General features: G+C 37.4%; 3 protein-coding genes and 1 non-coding gene across 5 annotated transcripts; all 4 read right to left on the bottom strand.

Annotated features, from left to right (window-relative positions):
* Window positions 1–1,115: 1,115 nt before the first annotated feature.
* On the bottom strand, window positions 1,116–17,502 carry LOC115630770 (diuretic hormone receptor). 2 transcript variants are annotated; one of them, XM_030527428.1, is made up of 12 exons: window positions 16,795–17,502; window positions 6,064–6,599; window positions 3,489–3,606; window positions 3,226–3,424; window positions 2,917–3,013; window positions 2,771–2,864; window positions 2,543–2,703; window positions 2,374–2,484; window positions 2,122–2,307; window positions 1,938–2,062; window positions 1,756–1,806; window positions 1,116–1,265 (listed from the first exon to the last, which is right to left on the bottom strand). In XM_030527428.1, the coding sequence occupies exons 2-12, from the start codon at window positions 6,316–6,318 to the stop codon at window positions 1,223–1,225; spliced, it is 1,440 nt and encodes a 479-aa protein (XP_030383288.1). In that variant the 5' UTR covers window positions 6,319–6,599; window positions 16,795–17,502; the 3' UTR covers window positions 1,116–1,222. The 2 variants fall into 2 exon arrangements, with proteins under 2 accessions (XP_030383288.1, XP_030383295.1); XM_030527435.1 differs by having other exon boundaries at window positions 1,223–1,265; window positions 16,850–17,502.
* Trnah-gug lies at window positions 4,250–4,321 on the bottom strand. Its single transcript has one exon. It is a non-coding gene; the product is annotated as a tRNA-His (tRNA).
* A 585-nt stretch (window positions 17,503–18,087) lies between the features above and the next one.
* LOC115634780 (endothelin-converting enzyme 2) lies at window positions 18,088–20,031 on the bottom strand. The gene has a single exon (XM_030532680.1). It carries the CDS (start codon window positions 20,029–20,031, stop codon window positions 18,088–18,090), a length of 1,944 nt encoding a protein of 647 aa, XP_030388540.1.
* A 110-nt stretch (window positions 20,032–20,141) lies between these two features.
* LOC115622613 (25S rRNA (cytosine-C(5))-methyltransferase nop2) lies at window positions 20,142–23,547 on the bottom strand. The gene is made up of 3 exons (XM_030516617.1): window positions 23,426–23,547; window positions 22,358–23,355; window positions 20,142–22,301 (listed from the first exon to the last, which is right to left on the bottom strand). Exons 1-3 carry the CDS (start codon window positions 23,520–23,522, stop codon window positions 20,532–20,534), a joined length of 2,865 nt encoding a protein of 954 aa, XP_030372477.1. The 5' UTR covers window positions 23,523–23,547; the 3' UTR covers window positions 20,142–20,531.
* Between the last annotated feature and the right edge of the window lie 270 nt (window positions 23,548–23,817).

Raw genomic sequence — 23,817 nt, 5'->3', positions numbered from 1 at the left:
GCAAATCAAGAATTAAATTGTGAAATTTCAATACAATACAATATGTATTATTTATGTAGTACAATTAAAAGCTCTAAAATTTGGCAAGGGTATTTGTTGAACTTATGCAACTGCAACACAGATGTATAAAGTAATATGCACAAAATATGTGTGTTTGCATGTATGAACCTACACTATTATAATTATTTCTTCTACGCTTCAATGAAAATTTCCAATAACACTATGCAGTTCATCTTGTATTCTTTCTTAGAGTACATATCCCAAGTAAGTAAAATAAAGTCACCTAACCCTTTAACAGGAAGCTTGTGTCCAAATTACAGCTTCTGAACGCTTACCATTTGGACTTTGCGTTGATTGCACATACTAACATACACATGTGCATACCAGCAGGTCTTGCCCGTCTTTGCTGGGCTAGGTATTTGTGCTTACAATTATAAGTTTATTTACTGTATGATATTTCTCTTCCGACACCCTCAGAAGTTTCTAAAGGAATCATTTCCCAAATATTGTACATACAATAAATACTACGTATGTATGGTTATACGACCAAACATACATACATATGTGCATACATATCTTCATTACGCGGCTGGCGGACTGCCAGCAGTCAGTTATCTTTGCGCTTTGTGAAGAAATATTAAAACCCCAATAATTCAAGCTCCAAGAAAAATTTCAAAAAACCGAGTATGCAGTTTTATTCATTTTCTTTAATTGATTTTAGAAAAATGTTGTATGTAGATCGATTGAAACGGTGAATTTTTCAAACAAACTTTGGAGCTTGTTTTCCCCCTTTGGAACTCGAATTTTCCAAAACCCCTTCTTAGAGCGCACCCTCACTATGAAACGATAATTGAGTCCAAATTTCAGCTTGGGCGTTGATCACCAATCAGTCAGTCAGGACAAACTGTTTTATATACATTTTTATATAGAGATTAAAAGAGCGTTGCTTTAAACAAAATCAGTGAGATCAAAATCGGTGCTGTGGTATCTTTTGATGGAGCCGCGTTGCAAATTCTGCATAGGTCGTACACAGATGACGCACTCCTCGGTTCTGGAAGAGAATAAAAACCATAAAGGCGTTTTGGTATAAGTATATCTGTATTTACGTGACTATGAATAATACTTTAGTTTGTTATCTTAATATGAGCTAGCATGCGTTACTGTTTAACAGAAAACATTTTACAAAAAGTAAATATCTATAACATAGAAGATACAGTTCAGTTCATTCAGAGTGACCGGTGGGCACGGGACTCGTCGAGGTCAGTCTAAAAATATTTAAAAGAAAAAACAAATTAAGAAAAATATAAATAACATAAGTATTACATAAGTAGTACTATATGACTATAGTACGTTTATACGGAGCTTTAAAATCTTCAATAAATTAAACAAAAAAAAAACCTAAAACCCAAATTTTACAAATTAATATTTACAAATGGCGTATGGATGATATTTATGACCTTATGAGAGCAGACTAAGAACTTAACCTATGGGCCTAGGAATAAAAACAATAGTCAGCCATTGAGAGGTTTTATCTTTTCTCTATCGATAACGTCTCAAGAGCTCAAACAAGAACAATTTGGACCAACACTAGTTGAGCTCATGAATTTTAGCTCCGTATATTATCAAATTTTTTATTCTTAAAATAAATCGTTTCCCATTATTACTAGTCAATTAGTGCATTAAGAAAGCTATATGGAATCAGTCGATTGGCATTGTGGAAAGCTACGAGAACTCAAATTAATGACCTATACGCACCGTAGACTTTCGGTTCGCGAGCGCAGCGAGTAGTCTTTGGATGCACGATGTCTGAAATTAAATTAATTGTTAAATGACCACAGAAAGGCATGACAGGCTGCAGTGGAATAATGCACACTCAGAGCACATACAACACTGGAGAATTTATATATGATGCTTCTTGGTAAGGAATTATAACACACCTGCGATTTTTCACAGAACTGGTTCGATGAATGCTGCGATTCTCGCGCCACCTTATAAACCGATGCCGTAGCGTTTGACGCACCTCCGAATTGAGAAAGCAGTAGAAAAGCGCCACAAAGAAACCCTGTAGAATTTCAGATCGAAATTTAAAAAAATGACTGGGGTATATAACACTTTACATACCTGTGTGCTTATAAGAAATGCTCGCACGGCCTCAAAGAGATTGCGACTGATGCCTTGCTCGGGGCCTGTTAGCACCAACAAATAGGTAATTCCAAAGAGCGGTATCAGAACCAGCAATGCCTTTGAGGCCTTGTAATACTGACGCGTCTCCAATGTGTGTGCTGAGCGTAATTTGGTGATGAGGACCTACGGAGTGGAGATTCGATTAGACCTTCTTTCAACATTCCAATAACTCACTTCAAGGTAACTCACCCACATAATGCGTATGAGAAATACTAAATTAATTAAAATGGCCAAACAAGCTGGTCCCTTAAATATCCAATCAATGTGAGATTCACGCATCCATGTGCACTCGATTTCCAGCTGATAAAGCAAAATGTAATTAGAATGGATTGAAAATCAGGCACCTCACATTACTTACGCCATTAAAATTGTCGTTCTCGAGATGCGATGCAAACGCCTTGGCAATGGCCCAGATGAGAATGCAGAGTGCCGGACTGCCCCAGCCAATAAGTGCATAGATTAGGAAGCTGATGTTTTCACTGGAGAACGTCTGCACTACCAGCGTGTAGAGATAGAGGCCTACCAATAAACAAGATGTATTGATACCTTTAATATACTTTAAAGGTAAGTAAATTTATTGGCCTACCCTCAACGAACATCCAGAAGAAATTCGTCAGATAGAAATATTGAAACATAATGACCAGCGTAATACAACCAGCCTGACTAGATTCGGTGGTTATCTGCAAAATGGAGCATAAGTATTCGGAATTATATATATCAGATCATATCTACCACTTGCAAGAATAGCGTCAGTATCCAAAGCAATGCCGAGGTGATATAGGTGAGAAAAAGATTCGCATGTATTGTGTTCCTTAGACAGCGTAAGTCCCTGCATGTAAAAATGTATTGTTATTAATTTTATAACTATTTTTCAATATGCGAATTTTTTGTAAGAAATTATAAACAAATGTTAAATTCGTCTTGCACAATATTAAAATGATGTTGAATTTATTAATTTAGTTAGCCATATCGATTTGGTCTTTTAAAACTGTTAAAATATAGTATGCTTGTATTTATTGTAAATCGGTTCAGTAAACTCACTTAAAGCTTACAAATACAATTAGGGCGACCACTAAGGTAGCAAAGCTGACCAAATAGCCGCATGCATAAATAATGGCTGGCAATTCCACACTGGGTGAAAATTCCGAAAGCACGGGTCCTGTGCCCGCCTGATGACAACCATCATAATTTGAATAGGTATCCCAGGTGCCGTTGGAATGACAAAAGCGCGTAGCGTTTTCTATTAAATATAAATACATATTATTTGTACCTTGATTATGTTTTATTGTTATTCCTATACTCACGTGTTGGGTCGTAATGCACGCCCTTGAACTCTTCAAAGCAGGGAAGAATGGCAAACTGACCGCCAGTGGTGCGGGGCCAACAAAGTACAGAATCAAACGAAGTCGGGCAGTGGAGAGACTGAAAATACATAAAATCAGTTCAAAATTTATTTCATTGAATCTTTGAATTGATAAGCAAATTGTATAAAGGAAATAAAATACTACTATCTACCTTATACATTTTTATACAAGTAAGTAGATACACTTGTAAACTACTAAGCATGCATTTTAGTTAAGTATTTCATAAGAGTCTTGTGATATCTAGTTACTTCTAAAGCACCAATGTAATATCGATTTGGCTTAAAGTCTTATTATACATAAAATGACTTTAAAATAAAAATATAGAAATAATTGCACTTAGTCTATAAACATCATTGGGCATAGATAAAAATCTGGAATATTTATTTCAATATCTTAATAAATACATAATTACCATGAACTGGAGAATAGAACCTACTCCAAATAACATACTTTATTTTACAAATAAATTATTTTTATTACGTTTCCTTGAAAATTTAAATTTAAATATTTAAAATATCATAAAAGACATTTAATAAAATTTCGGACCTATAGAAACGTAGAAAACTGGTATTTCAATGATTTTTTAAGAAAATTACGAACAATGCGATGTTTGTTTTTTATTTCCAAAACTATTTATTATAAATCTATATATATATAAAAAAAAATTAGTCCCCCTCCGTGAGAATGTTATTTTCAAACATTGCCGAGACCAGGATTCGAACCTGGGTTGCCACGGCCACAACGTGGAGTCCTAACCACTAGACGATCACGGCTGATGAGGACTGGTGGCTCTGGCTGGCACAATGCTGTATTTAAAGCTTTCACCACTCGTGGCTAAACAACAAAGCTTGGTAGCGCATGCTTACTTGAAAGCGTCCGATGTGGAGTGGGGTGGGGTGTGACGGTGGGCCATTTGGCTTGCCATATAGCAACAACTAGTTCGGTACAATCTCTTTTCCGTTGTTGTTGCTGTGGCGCTTGTTTTGCTTGTGAACGGTCGCGCGCCGATTCCAAAAATAGCCACATGTCGCTGCCCCAGCAGTGGACTGCCAAACTAAAGCCGCATATGCAGAGAGATAATTATATGAACTGGACTAGACTCGGTACTTTCAGTTAATGCACGAACTTTATTTTTAATGAAAAACACCGACATACTTATCGTGCTTTTAACTACACTCGGAATAAATATCCGGAATCAAGCTATACATGTTTCTTAAAATCTTCGTTTAAACACAACTAAAGGCAACAACTTTTATATTTATAAACTACAAGTGTTCTTTTCTGTAAGAAAAATTTGTCCTGGGCTCTAGAAAAACTAAAATTAAGTGAAATAAAAATATTTTCTGTTAAAGAAATGTACTCTGTACCAAACTTGGTATGCAGACTTATTTTATCCATACGCAGATCAAGTTTATTACCATCAGTATAACATCATTATTTTAAATTGCCGCCATACTACTAATCGGTTTAAAAATCACTCTTCGTATGTTCCAACAGAAAATTCAGTGCAAATAAACCTTAGCAACATTTGTTTTAAATTTAAGCAATATATTATGACGGTATACTGATATAGAGAAAATGCATTTTCTAAAAATTTCACGAGCTGTAATCTTGATCTTACCAAAAATATATATTTCTCGATAGTAATTTTTGTAAAATTAATATATATTTTTATTCGATGCATTGTTAGATTTAGTTTGATTTTCTAAAAGCCATGTTTCTGAACTTATGTTTTATTTGATGTACACCTTAAGTTTTTAAATAAAATAAGTGTTTTGTAAATATTATTATTAATAATAAATATTTAATTATGCCCCATTACTCAAGTTTATTAGGAGATGATTGCATATTAATTTTAAGTTTTTAACTTAAAAGAGTGCATAGTAAAAACAATTAATCAATAAATATATAAGCACTTATTAAGGCTTTTATTATGTTTGAGCAGGCAGATCGCATCGCACTCAACATATACAAAAGCTGCGAGAATTCCAATTGACTTATCAAAGTTACGTCAATTCTTGTCAATTGGTATCCCCAAATGACTGACGCCAATGGTCATAAATAGTCTGCTGGTTGGTTTTCCAGGTCTTTAAATGAATTATTGCTGGTGGATAAACGCAGACAAGACAACAATGGGTAGGAAAAAATGTGCAGACAACAGTTTAGTACACTTGCGGCCATAAATTTCATTTGCCACGCATTATGAAGTTTCTGTGAACAACCACTAAATACGATAATTTGAATTATTAAAGAGGTTGTGGAAGTATGAATCGCTAACCATTTTAAATTAGGCAGCCTTTTATGTACATACATATTTAGGTTGAGTTGCTTTAGGTTTTGACTTGTAAAGGAGAACAGGCATGCTTATTAAATATGCTGCTTTTGAGCCGCAACTAATTTGTTAATTGAGCTTCGACAGCCTCTCAAAAGCTCAAGAATTTTAAATTTTCCCTTTGCCACATTCCATCCTTAGTTGATTTAATGAGCACGCGGACACACACCTTTTATTACTTACCCCTTTGTTGACTGTATCTTTTTCGGTGAAATTGCTCCTCGATTGCATCTCCTTTTCAGCTTGCTGCACACATTGCAGCTCCATTGTTCGATTTAATAGCAATGCAACGGTCTCGGGCCTTTGGTCACCGCCTATCAAGGCGCTCGCTCTTTGTAGCAGGTCCATCGAAAGGTTTGCAATGGCATTCTTCACCGTATTTTCTGAAGTTGTGTCCCGTAGGCTGTTAGCCAGGGCTCGCAAATCATCGTCAGCCATTTGAGTTAACGCCTGTGGATATTATGTTCGGTTCGCTCTGGGAGCTTTTTCTTCTTTATTTTTATCGACGACTACAATGTACAACTCTGTTGCAATGTGAGTTACATTTGTTGTCAGCTCGTCACTTTGGTGATGTCCCCAATTTTACGAGCTGGATGTAAAAAGGTTTCAGATTTGTGCTGTTCCGGTTTTTATATCTCTGCTCTGAACCCCAGCCAACCGGGGGCCTATTATTCTACGACGCCGTTTTCTCACACTGTCACTTTCGCTCTCCAGCTAATCTGTAAAAATATGAAAAAAAAAAGTTTAAAATCAGTCAACGCCATCAAAAATTGTTGATATCTTTTCACAGATAAAGACAAGTCATGGACTTACACGCACTGTCAAGGCAAGGCCGCATATTCGAGTATTTGTATAAGTAGCCACATTTGTACACAAATTATAAAAATCTTTTCAAATAATGCATGCGTCAATCACGTGGTTAAGTGTGCGCCAGCATTTCTGGATGGGTGGTTGCTCACTAGATAAAATGTTCAAAGGCGTCTATCTATCTGTCTACAACTATGTATATGTACTCGTGTATGGGCAAGTCATTTGGGCGGGGTTAGCTTTCATTTAAGTGCCGCTCAATGCACTTTTGATTACATATTTTTGCTCTCCGTTTGAAAAATTATATGCTTCACACTATAATCAACGCAATTTTTGCATCTGATTGTCAAAACTAGTTCGATTGTATTTGTATTTATAAGGTTTGTTAAGGGCCTCATTATATTCTGAACTTTCATCAGAATTGGTGCAGTATATCATATAGGTGTCATAGGAACGGTCAGACCAAAAATTAATAGTGGCACCAAACACCTTTCTTTTTTTCATATTAATATAGACATCACCCTTTCGGGTGATTATAACGTAGTGGATTTTTGCGTATACACATGTTGAATGTGAATTGTGTGTAGTAGTTATACATTTTAAGCGGCGTATACACATATAGAGAATCAATTTTTTATTTCTGCTAGCCAAAAAGATATCTTACCTGCACTAAATTAAATACAAATTCATAAATCAAATTGCTGAATTTTCAGTCATTTTTGCCAAACTGTGCCAATAAAAACAAAATAAATCTTCACACACATATTTTATCCAATAATTGTGTTACTTATATATTTAAAACAGCTTCGAATATATATATAAAATTATTTGATTTATGCATTGCTTTTGATTATTTGCACATATGTTCATATGAACGTTTTTGAGGTCAATAGACTTTGGCTTATATTTAAAACAAAACTTAACAAAAAACACCTACACAACAGGCGATCTAAAAATGTACACATCTGTTGCAATAACTAGTTAACATAAAGAAATGGAAAAACTAAACAAAAATTCTGAATGAATCTTTAATAAACATTAAAAAATATTCTCGTAAAGCTTGCTTATTCAACAATTAACAACTTTTTCAATAAATTAAATTGCATTTTGAAACTATTTTAAGAGCCCGAATAGCTATAGTTCGCTATAAATACTTGTAAATAAAATTACAAAAAAAAATGAAAAAAATTCAATTTAAAACTAATACAAATTCATTGCAATATACATATGTGAACATACTTATTATAATTATATATAAATTGTATATTTAATGTGATAAGCTGTCTATTTTACCTTTAACTTTGCTACTACTTCTACATACTCGTATATAGGGCTAGCACGTTTACTGTAATTACTCTATTACTAAATGTGAGAACGTTATTTCCCATATAAGCACCTTTTCAAGATGTCTCGCTTGATTATTAGGCAAAAATTATACGTTGGCTGAGTAGTAATTTGGATATAAATGGCACGCAAGTTGTTGAACGCACATCGCGGGGCAATAAGTGCGATGAGATGCTAAGCTCTTGTCTTGATTAAGATAAAAGAGACTCAGGTACAATCATGTGCTTGTACTTATGTACAAGTATACACATATATCTATGTATGTATATTAGTATGAATGTCTATACATATAGTATATACATACATATGTATATACTCATATACATATATTTGTATGTGTGTGCATGCATGCCAACGACAGATAGACGGAGAGATGAACAAATAAACAAACGCACACAAGCCTACACAGCAGAGGGCAGTTACCAAAACAACATTAACATCAACAGTCATATCAACAGCAACAGCAACAGCCACAACCACAACAACAAAAGCAACAATACAAAGTGGGTGAGCAATGACAACGATGACGACGACGCCAACGACGCCAACGACGACAGCGACGTCGGCAGCTGCGGCTACTGTGATTAAAACAAAGAGTGTCATGTTACTTATTAATGAACAAATACAATAAGGTCCCCAGCTTTTTCCCCCTCTCACAGACGACAAACCAAGACAGAGATACAAAGGGAGAAAGGGAGAGAAGGAGATAGATATCGGGGAGAAAATACACATTAGCGCAGGTTTGTCAATATCGACTTGCAGATAAAAATGGTGGTACTGTGTCAAAGGATGCACGACACACGCACGGCTCGGGGCAAGCACGTGACATTGTTTTTGGCCCATTTTGTTAGCCCAATAAACGAGCCAGACGTTGAATATTTGGGTGATATGGCAAAGAAGCGCACGAGTACAAATCTTTTTAGTTGTATGATGCCAGCCAAAAATTGTTGATAAAACCATACAGTAATAACTACTTTATAGAGCATTTCATTTGAGAGAGTAAAACAGAATTTGAATATTTCCATCCAAATTTTTCCAAATTCGGAAAAAATCTAAAAATGAAGTTACAAGTATTATGAAAAATGATATTAATTTAGTATGGCCCAATAAACAAGTAATTCACGTGATATCAAATACAAATAGACTACTTATATTATATAATTCCAAAACAATGTAAAAGAATTCCTAAATGCTTTTTCCAATCTCGGCAACAGCATGAATTCGGGAACAATAAAAAAGGATGAACATAAACGTTCTTGATCCCGAAATAAACTCTCAATTGTGTGTATATAAAACAAAGTTTTAAATATATATGAGATAAATACTATTAAAAATAAACGGAAAAATATAACAACATAGTCCAAAGTTACGTGAAATATTAAAGTTAAATCAAAAATGAAATAAATATATCCAAATGTTTTTAATTACAGTGTATGAACTAATGTTTATTAATGGAGAATATTACTTGTACTTTAGAAAGTGCTGTTATAATAAGAATTGACCCAATTCCATCATTACATACTATCAGTTTCATCAGGGAAATTAGAAACATATGAAATCCATTAGAAGAGTTGATTTTAGATGAACTGTCGATTGTTTTACAGAGCTAAGGCAGGTAAGGGGTTGTTAGGAGTCGAGAGTTGTAAAATTTAGCATTTTATTCGTTTTTCTTTAAATGCATGTATTGATCAAAAATTGAGACCCATAATCACAACAGCATTATCAGTAGTTAGTCATAGATAAGTTCCACTGTATCTATGAAACATTGTAAATAATTCAAATATGTTCGAAATTGCATTCAGATGAAAAACATACGCAAATTGCAATTTATGCTAATAATAGCGGTCCCATTGACTTTGATCTTGGCATCGATTGAGTGTGTGTATGTGTGTGTGGGTAATGCAAGGCCAAAAATAACATCAATTTTTTGTAAGTACGGCCCCTTCCATGGGGCGGGTGTTGGTCTGCTTTGCGTTTATTTGGACTGGCTGCCAAATATTGGGAGTGCACACGAATAGTATTTCCGCCGCTGCCATTGCCGCTGTCAGTTGGACAGGCCAGTCTGACTTGTATTGTGTGGGTAGCACGCGTGCACCTAAAATACATGACCTGTATGGGAGGAACACTTGAACGATGGACGAGTTGCGCATACGCACCGTTGGCTGACTCAGAGCGCTGCTGAGCAGCGACAGCTCAAATATTTACACACGCCGACATCTGGCCAGAAGTCAGGCAACTTTTGTGGTGCTGCTGCTAAAACTAAAGCACTCGCGATTTATTTATGACACGCTCTGGCAAACAAGCGCAATGTTTGGCCAGCGCGTGCGTGCTTCCAAGAAGGAGCTGTGGGTCGCACCGCAGAAGTAGTCAAAATACCAGCTGCTGAGATGAGGGCAGCGCTTCCAATTAGAGTGGCAGTTTTATGCGCTGCAGAATTCAGGCATTTCCTTTTTATTGTTGATAGCTAGAAATCATAATTTGGGTTGCTTTCAGTATTGTTTGTGTGCCTGCTTTCAATTTAGCTACCAATTAGATGAGCGACTAATTTGGCCAAATGCGCACAATTAACGGCCAGGGCAAATAAACAGATGCTCTAAATGTAAATATGCAAATGAGTTCTCACCCCGCTAACTGTCTAAAATGTGTAATGGTGCGTATACGTTATATTTGATTACGCCAACAGCGGCAGCGATATTTTAATGATTTATGAAGTGTCAAAACAAATAAAGAAATAATTAGTTTTAGCAATACCCGTGGCCATACTTTCCAAACAATGAATTATTGGGCCATATACGAGATTATGACAAACGTATTTGAATTTCGTTTCACATGTAATCCAATTCTTTTTAACTCAATCCATTTTGTATAATTAGAAGACCTTTTTCTGCCAGCCAAAAATTGCAGATAAGTGTCTAAAATACGACTAGTATATGAATAATCGTAGAGATAATGGAGACGCATTGCAAATGTTAAACATTATTAATTTAGAGCTTCTTAAATACAAAACAAAGCAGTCATAAGGGTGTTTCAAATATAGCTTTTTATGAGAATGTAAAGTTTAATAGGAATAAAATATAGTATATTATAAGTTAATGCAAGCTTAAATGCACAAAGAAATATATATTTTATTACATAGTACATATTTTATTATTATATACACAACAATCAGGATTCATGTCGCATTGATTTAAGTACATATCTCCAACAAGTTTCAGTGCATAAATTATGCCATTGACTTCGGAAACACTAGAAATAAAAGCATTGAGGATGAATTTAAGATTTGTGTGAGTTCATTGCAATGGAAAATAAATAAATAATAATCATTCAACTCTCATTCAGCTCTGATCATAAGATCATAAAGCTTGTACCTTCCTACCTGCTATGGTTCATAGCATTTGCAATTGTTGGCCTTATCTCAAAGACTGTTTAATCAAAGTTGGAGCTACTTATCTGCACTCTTAAGTATCTCAATAACAAATTAAGATAAAATATGAAACGTGCCATGTTTTTATTAAATTTTCACATATATTAGAGTGTAGTTAGAGACTTTTATTATATTTTCCAATCTACATATGTATTTCTAGCTCTAACTGCACAAATTTTCAACAAAGTAATTTATATACCGAGTTAGTCATAAGTAACGAAATGGCAACGATCCACAACAAACAACATTTTATCTAGCACTGCACATGGCTCGCTATCTAAAACCGTATCGCTTTCGATGCACACGTAACAAAATCAACTTGGCCGTGATTAAAAGGCCGGCTATCGAATCAATTATGTCTTTAAGCACTAAGCCACTGCCTATTATTAGATATTAACGTCGGCGCCATATGCACGTTCATCGTTGACGCTACCATGACGATAGCAGCGGACAGCAGCTGCCATCGCAAAGCAGTAAGAGAGTACCAGTATGCACAATAGAAACAACAGCAACAACAACGACAACGACATTAACAAGAACAATAATGGCGTGATAAAACGCACGTAAAACCAAAAGCAATGAAATAATTTTATGAATGAATGGCCGCAGTCAGCGAAGCGCAATGCAGTCAGATCACATTAAACACATTAAACGAGCTGGTGGGTCCCTCCATCGACTGGCCAGGACCGTTACAAATCAAACCCGAAGCTCAGTCAAGCGCTATGATTGATATGCCAAACTGCCAATGCCCGACTGACTGGATTTATGGCGTTCGAACGCAAATTCATAAGCGAGCTAGCGTACCATCCAACAGGTCGTCATCGCAGTCAGTAGTGAGGGAATATGCCTCATCCCCACCTCCATCAACAAATCCGGCTGCCGCTTGCAAGCCTGCCTCAACTTAAAGCCCATAGGGGCAGCAGTTCTCACAAAAAAAAAACAAGCAAACAAAAAATTTTTAACAAAGTTGAGCTAACTTTAATAAAATATAAGTTGAGATTTCAAGTTGTGATTTGCAGAATACAAAATGCTCTTTTCGTAGAAAATCATTTAAGTACTTTACAAATTTACCAACTTGCTTTACAAATACAATCAAAGTAATATTTCCGGGACCCCAAAAAGTTTACATTTATTAATGTGCTAGAGTGTTTGAAGTTCTCTTTTACCATTAAAAACATATTTTTAGAAAAATGTTAGCCTTGCCAAAAGTTGCAGGCTTCAACACAAATATTTTTAGTGACAGTAATTCTTTCTAATGGCCAGTAAGCATCAAAACAAAATTCATAACAGTAATAAACCTAAAAGTGACCACGGATATCATGTTACATAAATCCAAGGAGCATACAGGCAATTATTTTATCATTATGGAAGAATAAATGTAAACAATTTTTCTAAAATAGGCTATATTCATTTCATTCGCTTCATTTCTTAGTTCTTTTGTAAGCAACTAGTCGTTACAATTATATACACATTCAATATTACAATAATATAATAATAATTCAAATAAAATACCTTCCGGACTTATAAATTAAAACTTTTGATACAACAATATTGCAAAATTTGGTTGCATATTTTCTAAATTCTATGCCATAAATCATTATTAAAGGGAATTTCGCAAATCAATTTTCGGCTGACATATGTTTGACAGAAAATTAAAATAAATCATTTTTTAAAAACTTGTTTACAACGCATAGCCACTATTACTTACTGGTAAAAGAAATCTGGTATAGCAAATAAGAATCCCTTTTCTTTGTGCTAATTATTATTTCATTTTATTTTCATTATATTTATTGTCATTTGGATGATTTTCACTTAAATGTTATCGATCGATATAACATAGAGCGCTAACTCTGTTTTTCATGCCATTAATTTTTTCAAAGCGATTCCGGTAGCGTAAGGCAATTGCTAATTGCGATATTGCAATTAAGAGGGTATTACTTCGCAGTCGACCACTTAATCATTATAGTTATCTAAGCGTTATCATATGTGTCATCGCTATAAGCAATTAAATATTCGAATGTCATTGTTCAGACAAGTAATGCAGACTTAAGGAAAGCTACTATAATTTACTGCTGTTAAATTCACTTTGAATTTAATTTTACACAGAATTTATTATTGAAAGCTCCACCTTCCCGAATTAAAATGGTATGAATTACTGATATAAATAGATGTTCACATTCAATTAATGCTACCCTTTTAGTTAGAGCAACAACGAAAAAGTAAACTACAAACTTATTTTACACGGTTTTGATTACAATTTGTATGATCTCCAATAGGTGCTTTAATGTGAACAATGGTATAGCTTAATATACCACTTATTTACAATCGAAACAATTAACAAATGAAAAAATTGTATTCAAGGCCAAATCAGTCAAGGCGTACAATTTCAAAACAGCTTGAAATTTGAAAATGTTTTGAAAAAAATTGGACCAATCCTTTATTTATTTATTTGGATTTTAAGACGAATTGCTGTCATAAGTCTATATAAACAGAACTATGAAGTCAAAGGTCTCAAAAGCTTTTAAAAGCGTTTCTCGACATGTATTGTAAATTTATGCGCACATAAAACATACACAAAAACATATAAGTACACGCATATGTTTGGACTACGAGGCGTATGTGCAATGGCATTCATACGCACCGTTGCCAGTCGACTTCATTTATCGTAATATGCTCACTAATTTTATTGCCTTACAACGGCATAACAAATTTTGAAGTTCGCTTTCAACTTGCTCCTTCCGGTTAAGGGCTGGGTGGGTGTGGGGATCAGACTGTTGTGTGTTTTATGCGTCAACAAGAGAGGAATGGGAAAATTTTCATTTGCAATTTTATACAACTTTCGGCTGCGCTGCGAGCATTTTGCTGCGTATGCTGTGGGAAGCGAGGACGGGGGTGCTGGGTGGCGAACCATTTGCAGACACGTGTACCTGGCGCATGCATAATGGCAAACGCATAAACAATATGTTGGTTGGTAATTTCAAAATTCATGAGTTCATGTTTTATGTCTGTTTTATCTTGTGTATGGGTGGACGGGCAGACGAGCGATAGCAGCCATAAGCTAAAGTTAGAATCGCTTCAAGCCAAGCATTCTTTATGGCACATACATACATAAGATAACATTCAGATCAGTTATATCAGCACATCTCATAATGGCTACAATACTCGTATTTAGCTATCTATGTATTGCGAGTCTAAATTGTACAATTGGCCAATTCCTAAATTGGCACTTGTGGAGAACAATTACCCAGCCTCTTTGAAGAAAACGCATTTCACGAGCACACACTTCAAACTAAAGCTATAGAAGTGGCAGTGCACTTAACTTAGTAGTAGTCTAAGAAATTGCATTTGTGCTTCAACGCCTCTTGGAAATTATAGGAGCAGCCGTTCAATTGCCGCATGCCGCTACCTTTGTCTAGGCGAACTGTTGCACTCAAGTATAATTAAATGGTTCTATTTACTTAACAATTCAAATTCAAGAGCACATGAACAATACGTTTGTATTTTTCTTTAACTTGCCTCTCTGTATTCCATCTTTTGTTTAATGTTTACTTAGAGCTTTGCATCGAGGCGGTTGCACTGTGAAATGTTACAATGTTTATATTTGCCAAACATTAACAGGTTGGCGAAAGAACTAAGAACGTATATAGGTGCACAGCAGCCAGCAGCGAGCAGTCGTATATTGCAATAAAACAGATGCAGTACGGAGTCAAGTCCACCACAGAATGTGAAGGAAATCGGGACAGAATAGTGGACCAAATGAAAAACCAATATCAAGTGGTCTGCCTGAAGCATATGTACTTAATCGACCGCGTATGCTTTTGGTTACGCGCTCTTGCCGGCAGGCATTGCGTATACGCCGTGTCTGTACATGACACAACACGTTCCGAGCACATGCGGGGTTAGAAAGGTTACTTTTTATGTTGTGCTTTTTAATTTATCTCTTGTTGGAGGCAAATACAAGATTACACAAAATTTTCCCTTGTTAAACAGTCTCAATAGCATATATGCAGTTCATACAACGTAAAACGAACACATTCACGTATGTACATAAGTTGCACATCCATATACATGGCGGAACGATGCAGTGATTCAAATCAAAACTAGTTTCTTTACTGTATAAATAACAATCGTTAATTTTTTTATATATTTTTTTTTTATTAATTTTTCAAACATTTTTATTGCTCAGTACAAATAACTATCTTTTGTTAAAAAATAGCAATTTTGTTACCTTTTTCGCCCGCACGCTCAATTTATTTCACAGGTTGAGTAGGGTTTTCACACTAAGTTAAAAGTTATATTTCAAACCTAAAACATAACATCCATAAAAGCTTCACAAAATCAAATGCTTTACGTTGATTACAAAAACCTTTACATACGTTATTTTTACTACATTCTCAATATTATAATTATTATTATAATTGAATGATTTTAATCAAATTTATACACGGTTTAAATTCATAGAATATGAATAAATATACCATAAAAAATGGTATATTCAAATCGAATTAAAATAAAATCAATTGAAAATTATAATTAGCCAACTGGTGTTTTGGTTAGTCAAAATAAAATCAAAAATGTTACTCCATAGTTTTGTTTCGTTTACTCTAATGAGTGTGCACTGTACATATATTTATATGTTTGATTTCCTCGGTCTCTGTTATAAATGTGTTTTGCTTTGTTGTGCTCTTAAAATGGATACCAACAAAGCATTTGGACTAATCAGACGTTAATTCTTCAATTTAACGCTTATTTATGGGTTTTATTGTGTGTTAATAGGCGACCTGCTAAGTGATCGTCACATCCACTTTAAGAAACGCAAGTAGCCCGGCAAACTTGCGAAAATCTTTTAGAATACATAGACCCCGGCGCATATTTGCCCAATTCGTTAAATAGTATGTGTCGAATGGTCAGTGGGAGATCTGTTGTTGTTGTTTATTACTTGTTTTGTAGATTTATTTTTGGGACCGTTCAAGCGTTTAATGGACTTTTTTGATGCTATTATTTTATTAGAATTTTCATGGAAAGTCCATAGGCTAGGCGCCATAAATAGAACTAGTCATTAATGTACACAATACGATCGGTTCATCAATGAGTTCACAATTAATTGGACACGCAATATGCCTCAATGTGTTAATAACATTCTCATGAACAGTTTTAACAACCAACACAGCCATACAATTAAGCGTTAATCTCTTTTTCGTTCTCTTTTTACTAGTAAATTCAAACTAATACAAAATGCGGATGACACATTCAAAGTTTGGACCACACACAATGATAATTTCACTGTAGATTTGGCATTTGTTCGCCCTCTGGGAGCAGCAGCTGATGAAATAAAATACCTAGAGCATAGTTCTTGGCTTCAAAGCAGGAAAAATTCGCGCGCACGCCACTCACACAAAAAAATTAATTCCGACGACAATACGAAACCAGGCCCAGAGCAGAGTGTTAGGTTGCCGAGCAACTGGTGCTATGATAAGAACGCCAACGATAATTTACTTGTACTAAAACGACGATGATGCAGGCAGACTGGCGACCGCGCACACACGTCTAATGGTGACGACTGGCAGCACCAAACTGCGATGTACTGAAAGCTTTCCGGACGGCCCACCTGCACATGATGGGAGGAGGGGAGACAAGCACCCTCACACGCCCACACCCACATATACAATCGAAGATAGTAGTAGTAGACAACAGGATGCGGATATACGAGTACACTGCAACAACTTGTAGCTATGGGAGACCGGCACGAAAGCTCAAATGTGTGTGGGGTGAGATATACACAGTGCTGATGAGAGTGTGAGAGAGTGCGAGAGTCTCTAATAAAAAGCTTTGCGACCTGCTGAGACCGGCATTTTCGTAATGGCCTTTATAGACATGTATTTGCATTCAGTTGGCGCACTCTAAAAACGCTTGATGTCCATTCAAAGCTTCTTAGAATTGCATTTCATTGCCCAAACCAATGGCACGACAGCTATAACACCTGTCGCCTGCAATTGACAGTCAAACTGAATGAGACGTTTAACGCAATGGCTGCATTTTATTTACGAACACATATGGCAAAAAGGAATAAAGTGCTCGGAAAAGCATAACTTTTCTGTTACAAGATAAATTTCAAATTGTGCTTGCAAAGAAATTCAAAATAATAGTTTTAATGGGTGATGTGCTTACATAGCAGGTTTTGAAATTATTTACTCGTACTCTAATGATTACCATTTTATTCAAACTTTACAATGATGTTTATAAAAAATATTGTATCATCCCTTTTTTTTTACTTTTTAACACAAATATAAATATTTCAAAACAAGAAAATTCACAGAAAATTTGACATTAGATGAAATCCAACTCGAATTTGCAAATAGAAAATTAAAAGTAGATCCATTCTGAGCCAATGTTATATTAAGACTGAACTATTGAAATCCGTTGGTTTAATTTATCTCAAGGGTATTATAAAGAAGTTGCAGATACATTATGAATTGAATTTAAGATATTTTACAACCAGTTGTTTGAAGCGTGCTAATTATAGAGAACTACAAGTAATTTTATTCGAAAACACCGATTTCTTATAAGCTTAAAATAATCTTAAAGTCGTAATTGCAAGAACAAGGCGGAATTAATATTTATTTACTCCTGCACTAGCGTGGTCGCCACATTTCACACTTCGGTGGCTGCGGCTGCTCACTGGAGGTGCAGTTGAAGTCTCTGACAAATTGGCGCATATTATCCACAGCCACATTGACGCGTACATCGTCAGCATCGTGGGCTATAGCCGGAGGAAGTTTGCCACAAAAGAATTGGGCAAAGTTCAAGTAGAACAGCTGTGGGGCCAGAAACTCATTTTCGAAGGCATAAGGACGATACTCATACTGTTCGGAGGCTGAGCCGATGCCAAAGAAAGCATCGTATGCCAATTGCAGACCATTTATATCTGCCAGACGCTCCTTTAACGATGACGTTGGAGACTGCTGCGCACATTCCAGAGCAGATTTAAAGCTTCTTTGTTCGCGTATCTCCAGACCCATAGGCGTTTCGTTACCCAAGGCATTGTACAGTATACCTTCCTGCTCAAAGGCGTGGTTTATCTCATGAGCCAAAATAAAACCAATCAAACTCTGCTGAAAAATGGGATGCTGTTGCTGGTCGAAGAATGGCAACTGCAAGAAAATCAGCGGAATTGTGAGCGTATTGCGCTCATGTTCAAAGTAGGGAGCGCTTCGCGCCTTAAACACATCGTCGTTGACATAATATCGATTCAGCTGCATCTTAGCATCCTGCTGCAGCAGCGGCTGATGCTGTAGAAAAGTGCGCAGGCGCAGTGCTTGCCAATAGTTGTGATAGAAAGTGGAGTCCGTAAAGTTAGCGCTTCCATAGTAGTTGTCGTAGAAGGCTGGCTCTGTCTCAGCAGGCAGATTTCCCAGCTTCAGCTGCATAGCATCCAGCTTGGCCCGCACGTACGTCAAGTGTGTACGCGTGAGTTCCAAACGATTGACCTGCAAATAGTTGCGGAATGTTGTGCGTAGAGCTTCGAAGATGTCAGCCAGCAGACGAGTGTCCTGTTCGCGTGTCTTATACACATATCGATCGTAAATATAATTCATGCCCAGTGGCAGCAGGGCGAGCATATGATGGACACAGGTCGCTGGTGCGAGATCAGGCGGACTAGCTTCCGAAACAAAACGGCACAGACGCATAAGCAGATAAACCTTAAGCATGTGCGCGTTGCTGTAACGCGTTAATAACGCGCCAAGCTCTCTAAGGTACTCCACGTCGCTAACCTCCACTCGCAGGTTGGAGGGCGCCTCATCAGTTCCTAGCAACTCATTGAAATAAGTTTGCCAATCGATTTGAGGTATCTGTATCTTTAAATCGTTCAGGCTCCAGGCAAACACCACAGGCTCCGCACTGCGATGCTTGGCACTCAGATTGTTTAGCTGCAGATCCAGACCATAAAGATCCTCTGCGATTCGGTGCTCAGCTCTAGATATACTCTGAAACAGTCCAAACTCCAACATATGATCAAGAATTTTAAATTTGCTTTGAAAGTATGCATGTTGTGGCGGCATCCGTATTTGCGCCACATGCACCAGCGAATCATTGAATGCCACATCAGCTAGTTCTGTGAAATAGACGCCATTTAGGCCAAACTTGCGAAGTGTTGCCGTCACAAGCTCCCATTTATAATTTATTTCGGATGACAGCGTGGTGACCACGTCCCTGGGCAGCTCTTGCAAATAATTCTCCATTTTTGGATGCAAATGTTCCTGTCGGCTGCATGCCGCAAAGTAATTTTGCATTTGCTGCACCAAACGAGGCGCCATTTCCAACTCATTGCTTTCCATTCCGCGCAACAACCTTTCCATCTCATGCGCATATTTGTCTTCAACTATCTCAAAATTGTCGACGAAATGCCCGCGTTGCCAATTGCCGCACGCATAGGCCCAGAAATTGGAGCAGGGTGAGACATCACGCTTCAGACTTGAATGAATGTTGCGCGCCGAACCCATATTGATATCCTCGGGATCACAATTCACTTGACTGTTCATCAGCAGCATCAGCACTAGAAGCTTTAAGCAACCCATATCGGCCAAACTTATTGCACTGAACAGACCGACTTGGCTCTGCAGTGGTTATCTCTCCGCTCGTCTGAGCTCTGACATCGCGCTTTATCAACAGAGAGCGAGCTCGAAAATTTAATTTAATATTTATTGAAATATAGTAAGTAATAAAAGATAAGCAATAGAGTAGTGTTCAATACGTATAATAATCACTAAAATACATTAGAGCACCTTACATTTAACTCATCATTAAAATATTGGACTTCACAAACTTTTTAATCACACACGCTCTTAAGATACAGTCTAGAATAATTTTTCTGAATACATTTGTTGATCTTTGCCAGCATATATATAGTTATACAAAAATACATGAAGTGTTTCCAAAACTGGTTTGTGTATTAGCAAGAATTAACAAATAGTTTAACAAATTATTTGCCTGTGTGACCATCGCTTGTTTAAAAGACAGTATTTCAATAATATATTAGCTTTAAAATACAACCATGTTATATGGTTTTTTGGCTACTTCACTTTTTATTCTTAAACTTTTGCTTATTGCCCGTTTGCGGTTTTGCATTGATGCCTGACTTGGACTTTTTCAAATTTCCAATCTGTTTAGATTTGTGCTTCAGATTTTGTTTTTTGATGGGTTTACCCTCTAGTATGGGCAGGTCATCTATATTCACCTTGACTTTAGGCACAAGAGCTGATTTCTTAGAAGTTTTACCGGATTGAGTCGATGGTGTTGACTGCTCCTTCTTGGATTTAGCTCCGGGTGTTAACTCCTTTTTACTGGATTTAATTGTTGGTGTAGGCTGGTCCTTTTTGGGTTGAGGTGCTGGTGGTGACTGTCCTCTATTCAATTGAGCCGGCTGCTCCTTTTTGGACTGAGCTCCGAGTGTTTTCTGTCCTTTATTAGATTTAGTTGGTGGTGTGGACTGCTTTTTATTGTACTGATGCGATGGCGTTGATGGCTTTTTATTGAATTGAGCTGCTGGTGCCGACTGCTTTTTATCATTTGACCCACGTCCATTTACTGCTGCGGGAAGAACCGTGTGCAGAGCAGAAACATCATTTTTTTTCAATTTTGCTTTCTTATCAATAATGTTTTTTGTCTTTTCTTGAATGCCGTTTGTGGACAGATTTGGTGGCACTGGTGGTTCATTTGCTTTTGGTTTTTTCTCTACCTTAATGGGCTTTTCAAAAACCTTAGCCACATATTTTGTTTTACTCTGCTCCAGCTTTTTCTTCTTCAGCTCTGCTTCAATATCTGTGAGGTTTGGTTTTCCGGCGCGCTTGCCAAGCAGCTTTCGTGAAGATTTATCTGTATCTTCAGCTGCTCCAGCATCGTCCTCGTTTGACACATTCGTAGACTGATCAGTGGGTATGGCTTCGTCGAGCTGCTTTTCGTCGTCCTCCTGTTGTTCCTTGGTAAGGGGTATCGTATTGGAGAATTTCTTCAACTTGGCCACGTAGAAGCCATCCATGTTGTGTGTATGTGGATAGTAGCGTTTCGTTAGACTTAAGCTTGGATGGAAGCGATGCTGGCGGAATTTTGTAAAGCCATCAACCCCAAAATCGAGACCCGTTGGCACAAGCTTTACGTTCCGCTTCTTCAGTGCGTAATCAATTACCCATTCGTTCTCCTCCGGTAGCACTGAACAGGTTGAGTAGACGATATAGCCCCCGGTCGCTGATTTAGCATCCGTACAATCGATGGCTGTGAGCAACAATTTTCGCTGTAAGTTGTAGCAACGCTGCACATCCACCTCCGACTTAGTGGACTTTACACTGGGATCCTTCGAGACAACGCCCGTACCCGTGCATGGTGCGTCCAAAAGCACACGATCGAAACCACTTATGATGTTGCGGAACTTGGTTCCATCCTCGCAGCTAATTACGGCATTGACTATGCCCAGGCGATGAAAATTTGCTTTGATGGCATTGCAACGATCACGATTTGAATCGTTGGCAAAGAGCACGCCGGTATTCTTCATTATGGCGGCTATGTGCGAACCTTTGCCGCCCGGAGCCGAGCACATGTCCAGTATTCGTTCTTTCTCTTGGGGAGTTAGGGCCATAACTGGCAGCATAGAAGAGGCACCTTGTATCATGTAGTGACCGGCAAGATACTCAGGTGTCGCGCCTAGAGGCACCTGCGAATTGAAAATGACCAGACCCACCTTTGTCCACTTGCCCAGAGGATCCAAATTCACTCCACGATTAATAAGGGCACCTGCCAGATCGCGTCGGCGAGTTTTTAATGTATTCGTTCGAATAGTCAGAGGTCGTGGAACCTATTGATAAAAAATTGGAGATTAAACTATTTCCAGAGCATATTCAGAGAACTTACCTCAGAAGCTTCGAGGTACTCCATAAGCTCAGTCAATGGGAACATATCCATTAGTTTGCCCATGAGGAATTCATTGTAGCTGTAGTAAAGACATAGATCACGACGTAACAGATCAATATACTCGCCACGAGAACGATCGGCCTGCCGATACTTTTTGAAGTCGGACAGCACTAGTGACACATCCTTGATACGCTGTTGCACTTCCTGGAGTGTAAGACCGCTCTCATCCTCATCATTTTCGTCTGGGAACTTGAATACATCCTGCTGGTCGATTGCCATTTGGGCTTCCTCTTCGGCTAGTAGGGCTTCCTGCGCTTCTCGCTTTTTTAGTCTCTTGTTGGCTCGCTCAATGGGCAGCTTATCGTCATCATCGTCGTCATCATCATCGTCGCTGGCATTTTCACCAGAGTCTGCAGTTTCAGCGTCCGAAACATCAAAATCATCGTCGGAGTTGGCATCTTCGTCGTCGTCCGAAAGGTCGTCCAACTTGCCAACTTTTGTGCCGTCATAACCATCGTCCTCGGAATCTTCTTCCTCTATTTCATCGTCTGAATCGGCTTCGAAGCCGTTTCCACTATCAGAATCAAGCTCTGCCTCAGAATCTTCCTCAGCATCTGAGCCTACTGAATGCTCTTCCTCATCAGAATTGTCTTCGTCAACTGATTCATGCTCCGGCTTTGGCAGAACCTTTTTCTGTTGCTTCTTTAGTTTCAGCCAATCTTTATTTTCATCGGTGAAACCCTTAATAGTCTTTTGTTTCACAATATCAGGAATGGGAACCAACTGTGGCACCTCCTCATCAGAGGAGCTTTGCTGTTTCTTAACCTCATCCTCGGGTTCGCTGTCGCTGTTGTACGTTTTTTGCTTTCGCACCTGCTGTTTTCCTTTTGCCTGCTTTTCCTTTAGCTTAGCTTTCTGTACGACCTTTTTTTGCACGCGTTTCACCAAACGTTGCTTCTGACGGTGTGACAATTTTTGGTCTTCGACCTCAAGAGGAGCTGCAGTAATAAACACGATGCCGGCACAACATGAGTCTGACAGAAGTGAAGAATTTTTTCAATTACATACCAAACGATTTCTTGGGAAATGTTGGTGGCCCCTGTTTGCGAGCCTTGCGCCCAGGACCCTTCTTTTGTTTCTCACTGTATTCCGCTTTGCGTCCCATATTTTATAAAATTTACACTAAGTTAATAGAATCACGTCAAAGATACAACTAAAACTGTATGCTATTCACTCCACGTGCACAACGGGAAGCGACGTTGCACAACACTGCATTGAACAGTGCAACGAACGGCTGAAAACATTTATTAAAAGCCGAAAAACTGAATTTCACTGATTTCCCTATGAAAAAAACTGATAAACATATTAATACAATTGCATATATGTATGTATTATAGGATAAGATTTAGCAAATAAATTAAATAAAATATTCCGTTTAAGAAACAACCCAATTTAAGAAT

This window comes from Scaptodrosophila lebanonensis, unplaced genomic scaffold, assembly GCF_003285725.1.
Source record: "Scaptodrosophila lebanonensis strain 11010-0011.00,11010-0021.00 unplaced genomic scaffold, SlebRS2 tig00000001-arrow-pilon, whole genome shotgun sequence".
NCBI classification, from domain to species: domain Eukaryota; kingdom Metazoa; phylum Arthropoda; class Insecta; order Diptera; family Drosophilidae; genus Scaptodrosophila; species Scaptodrosophila lebanonensis.
This window is presented reverse-complemented; position numbering and strand designations above follow the sequence as displayed.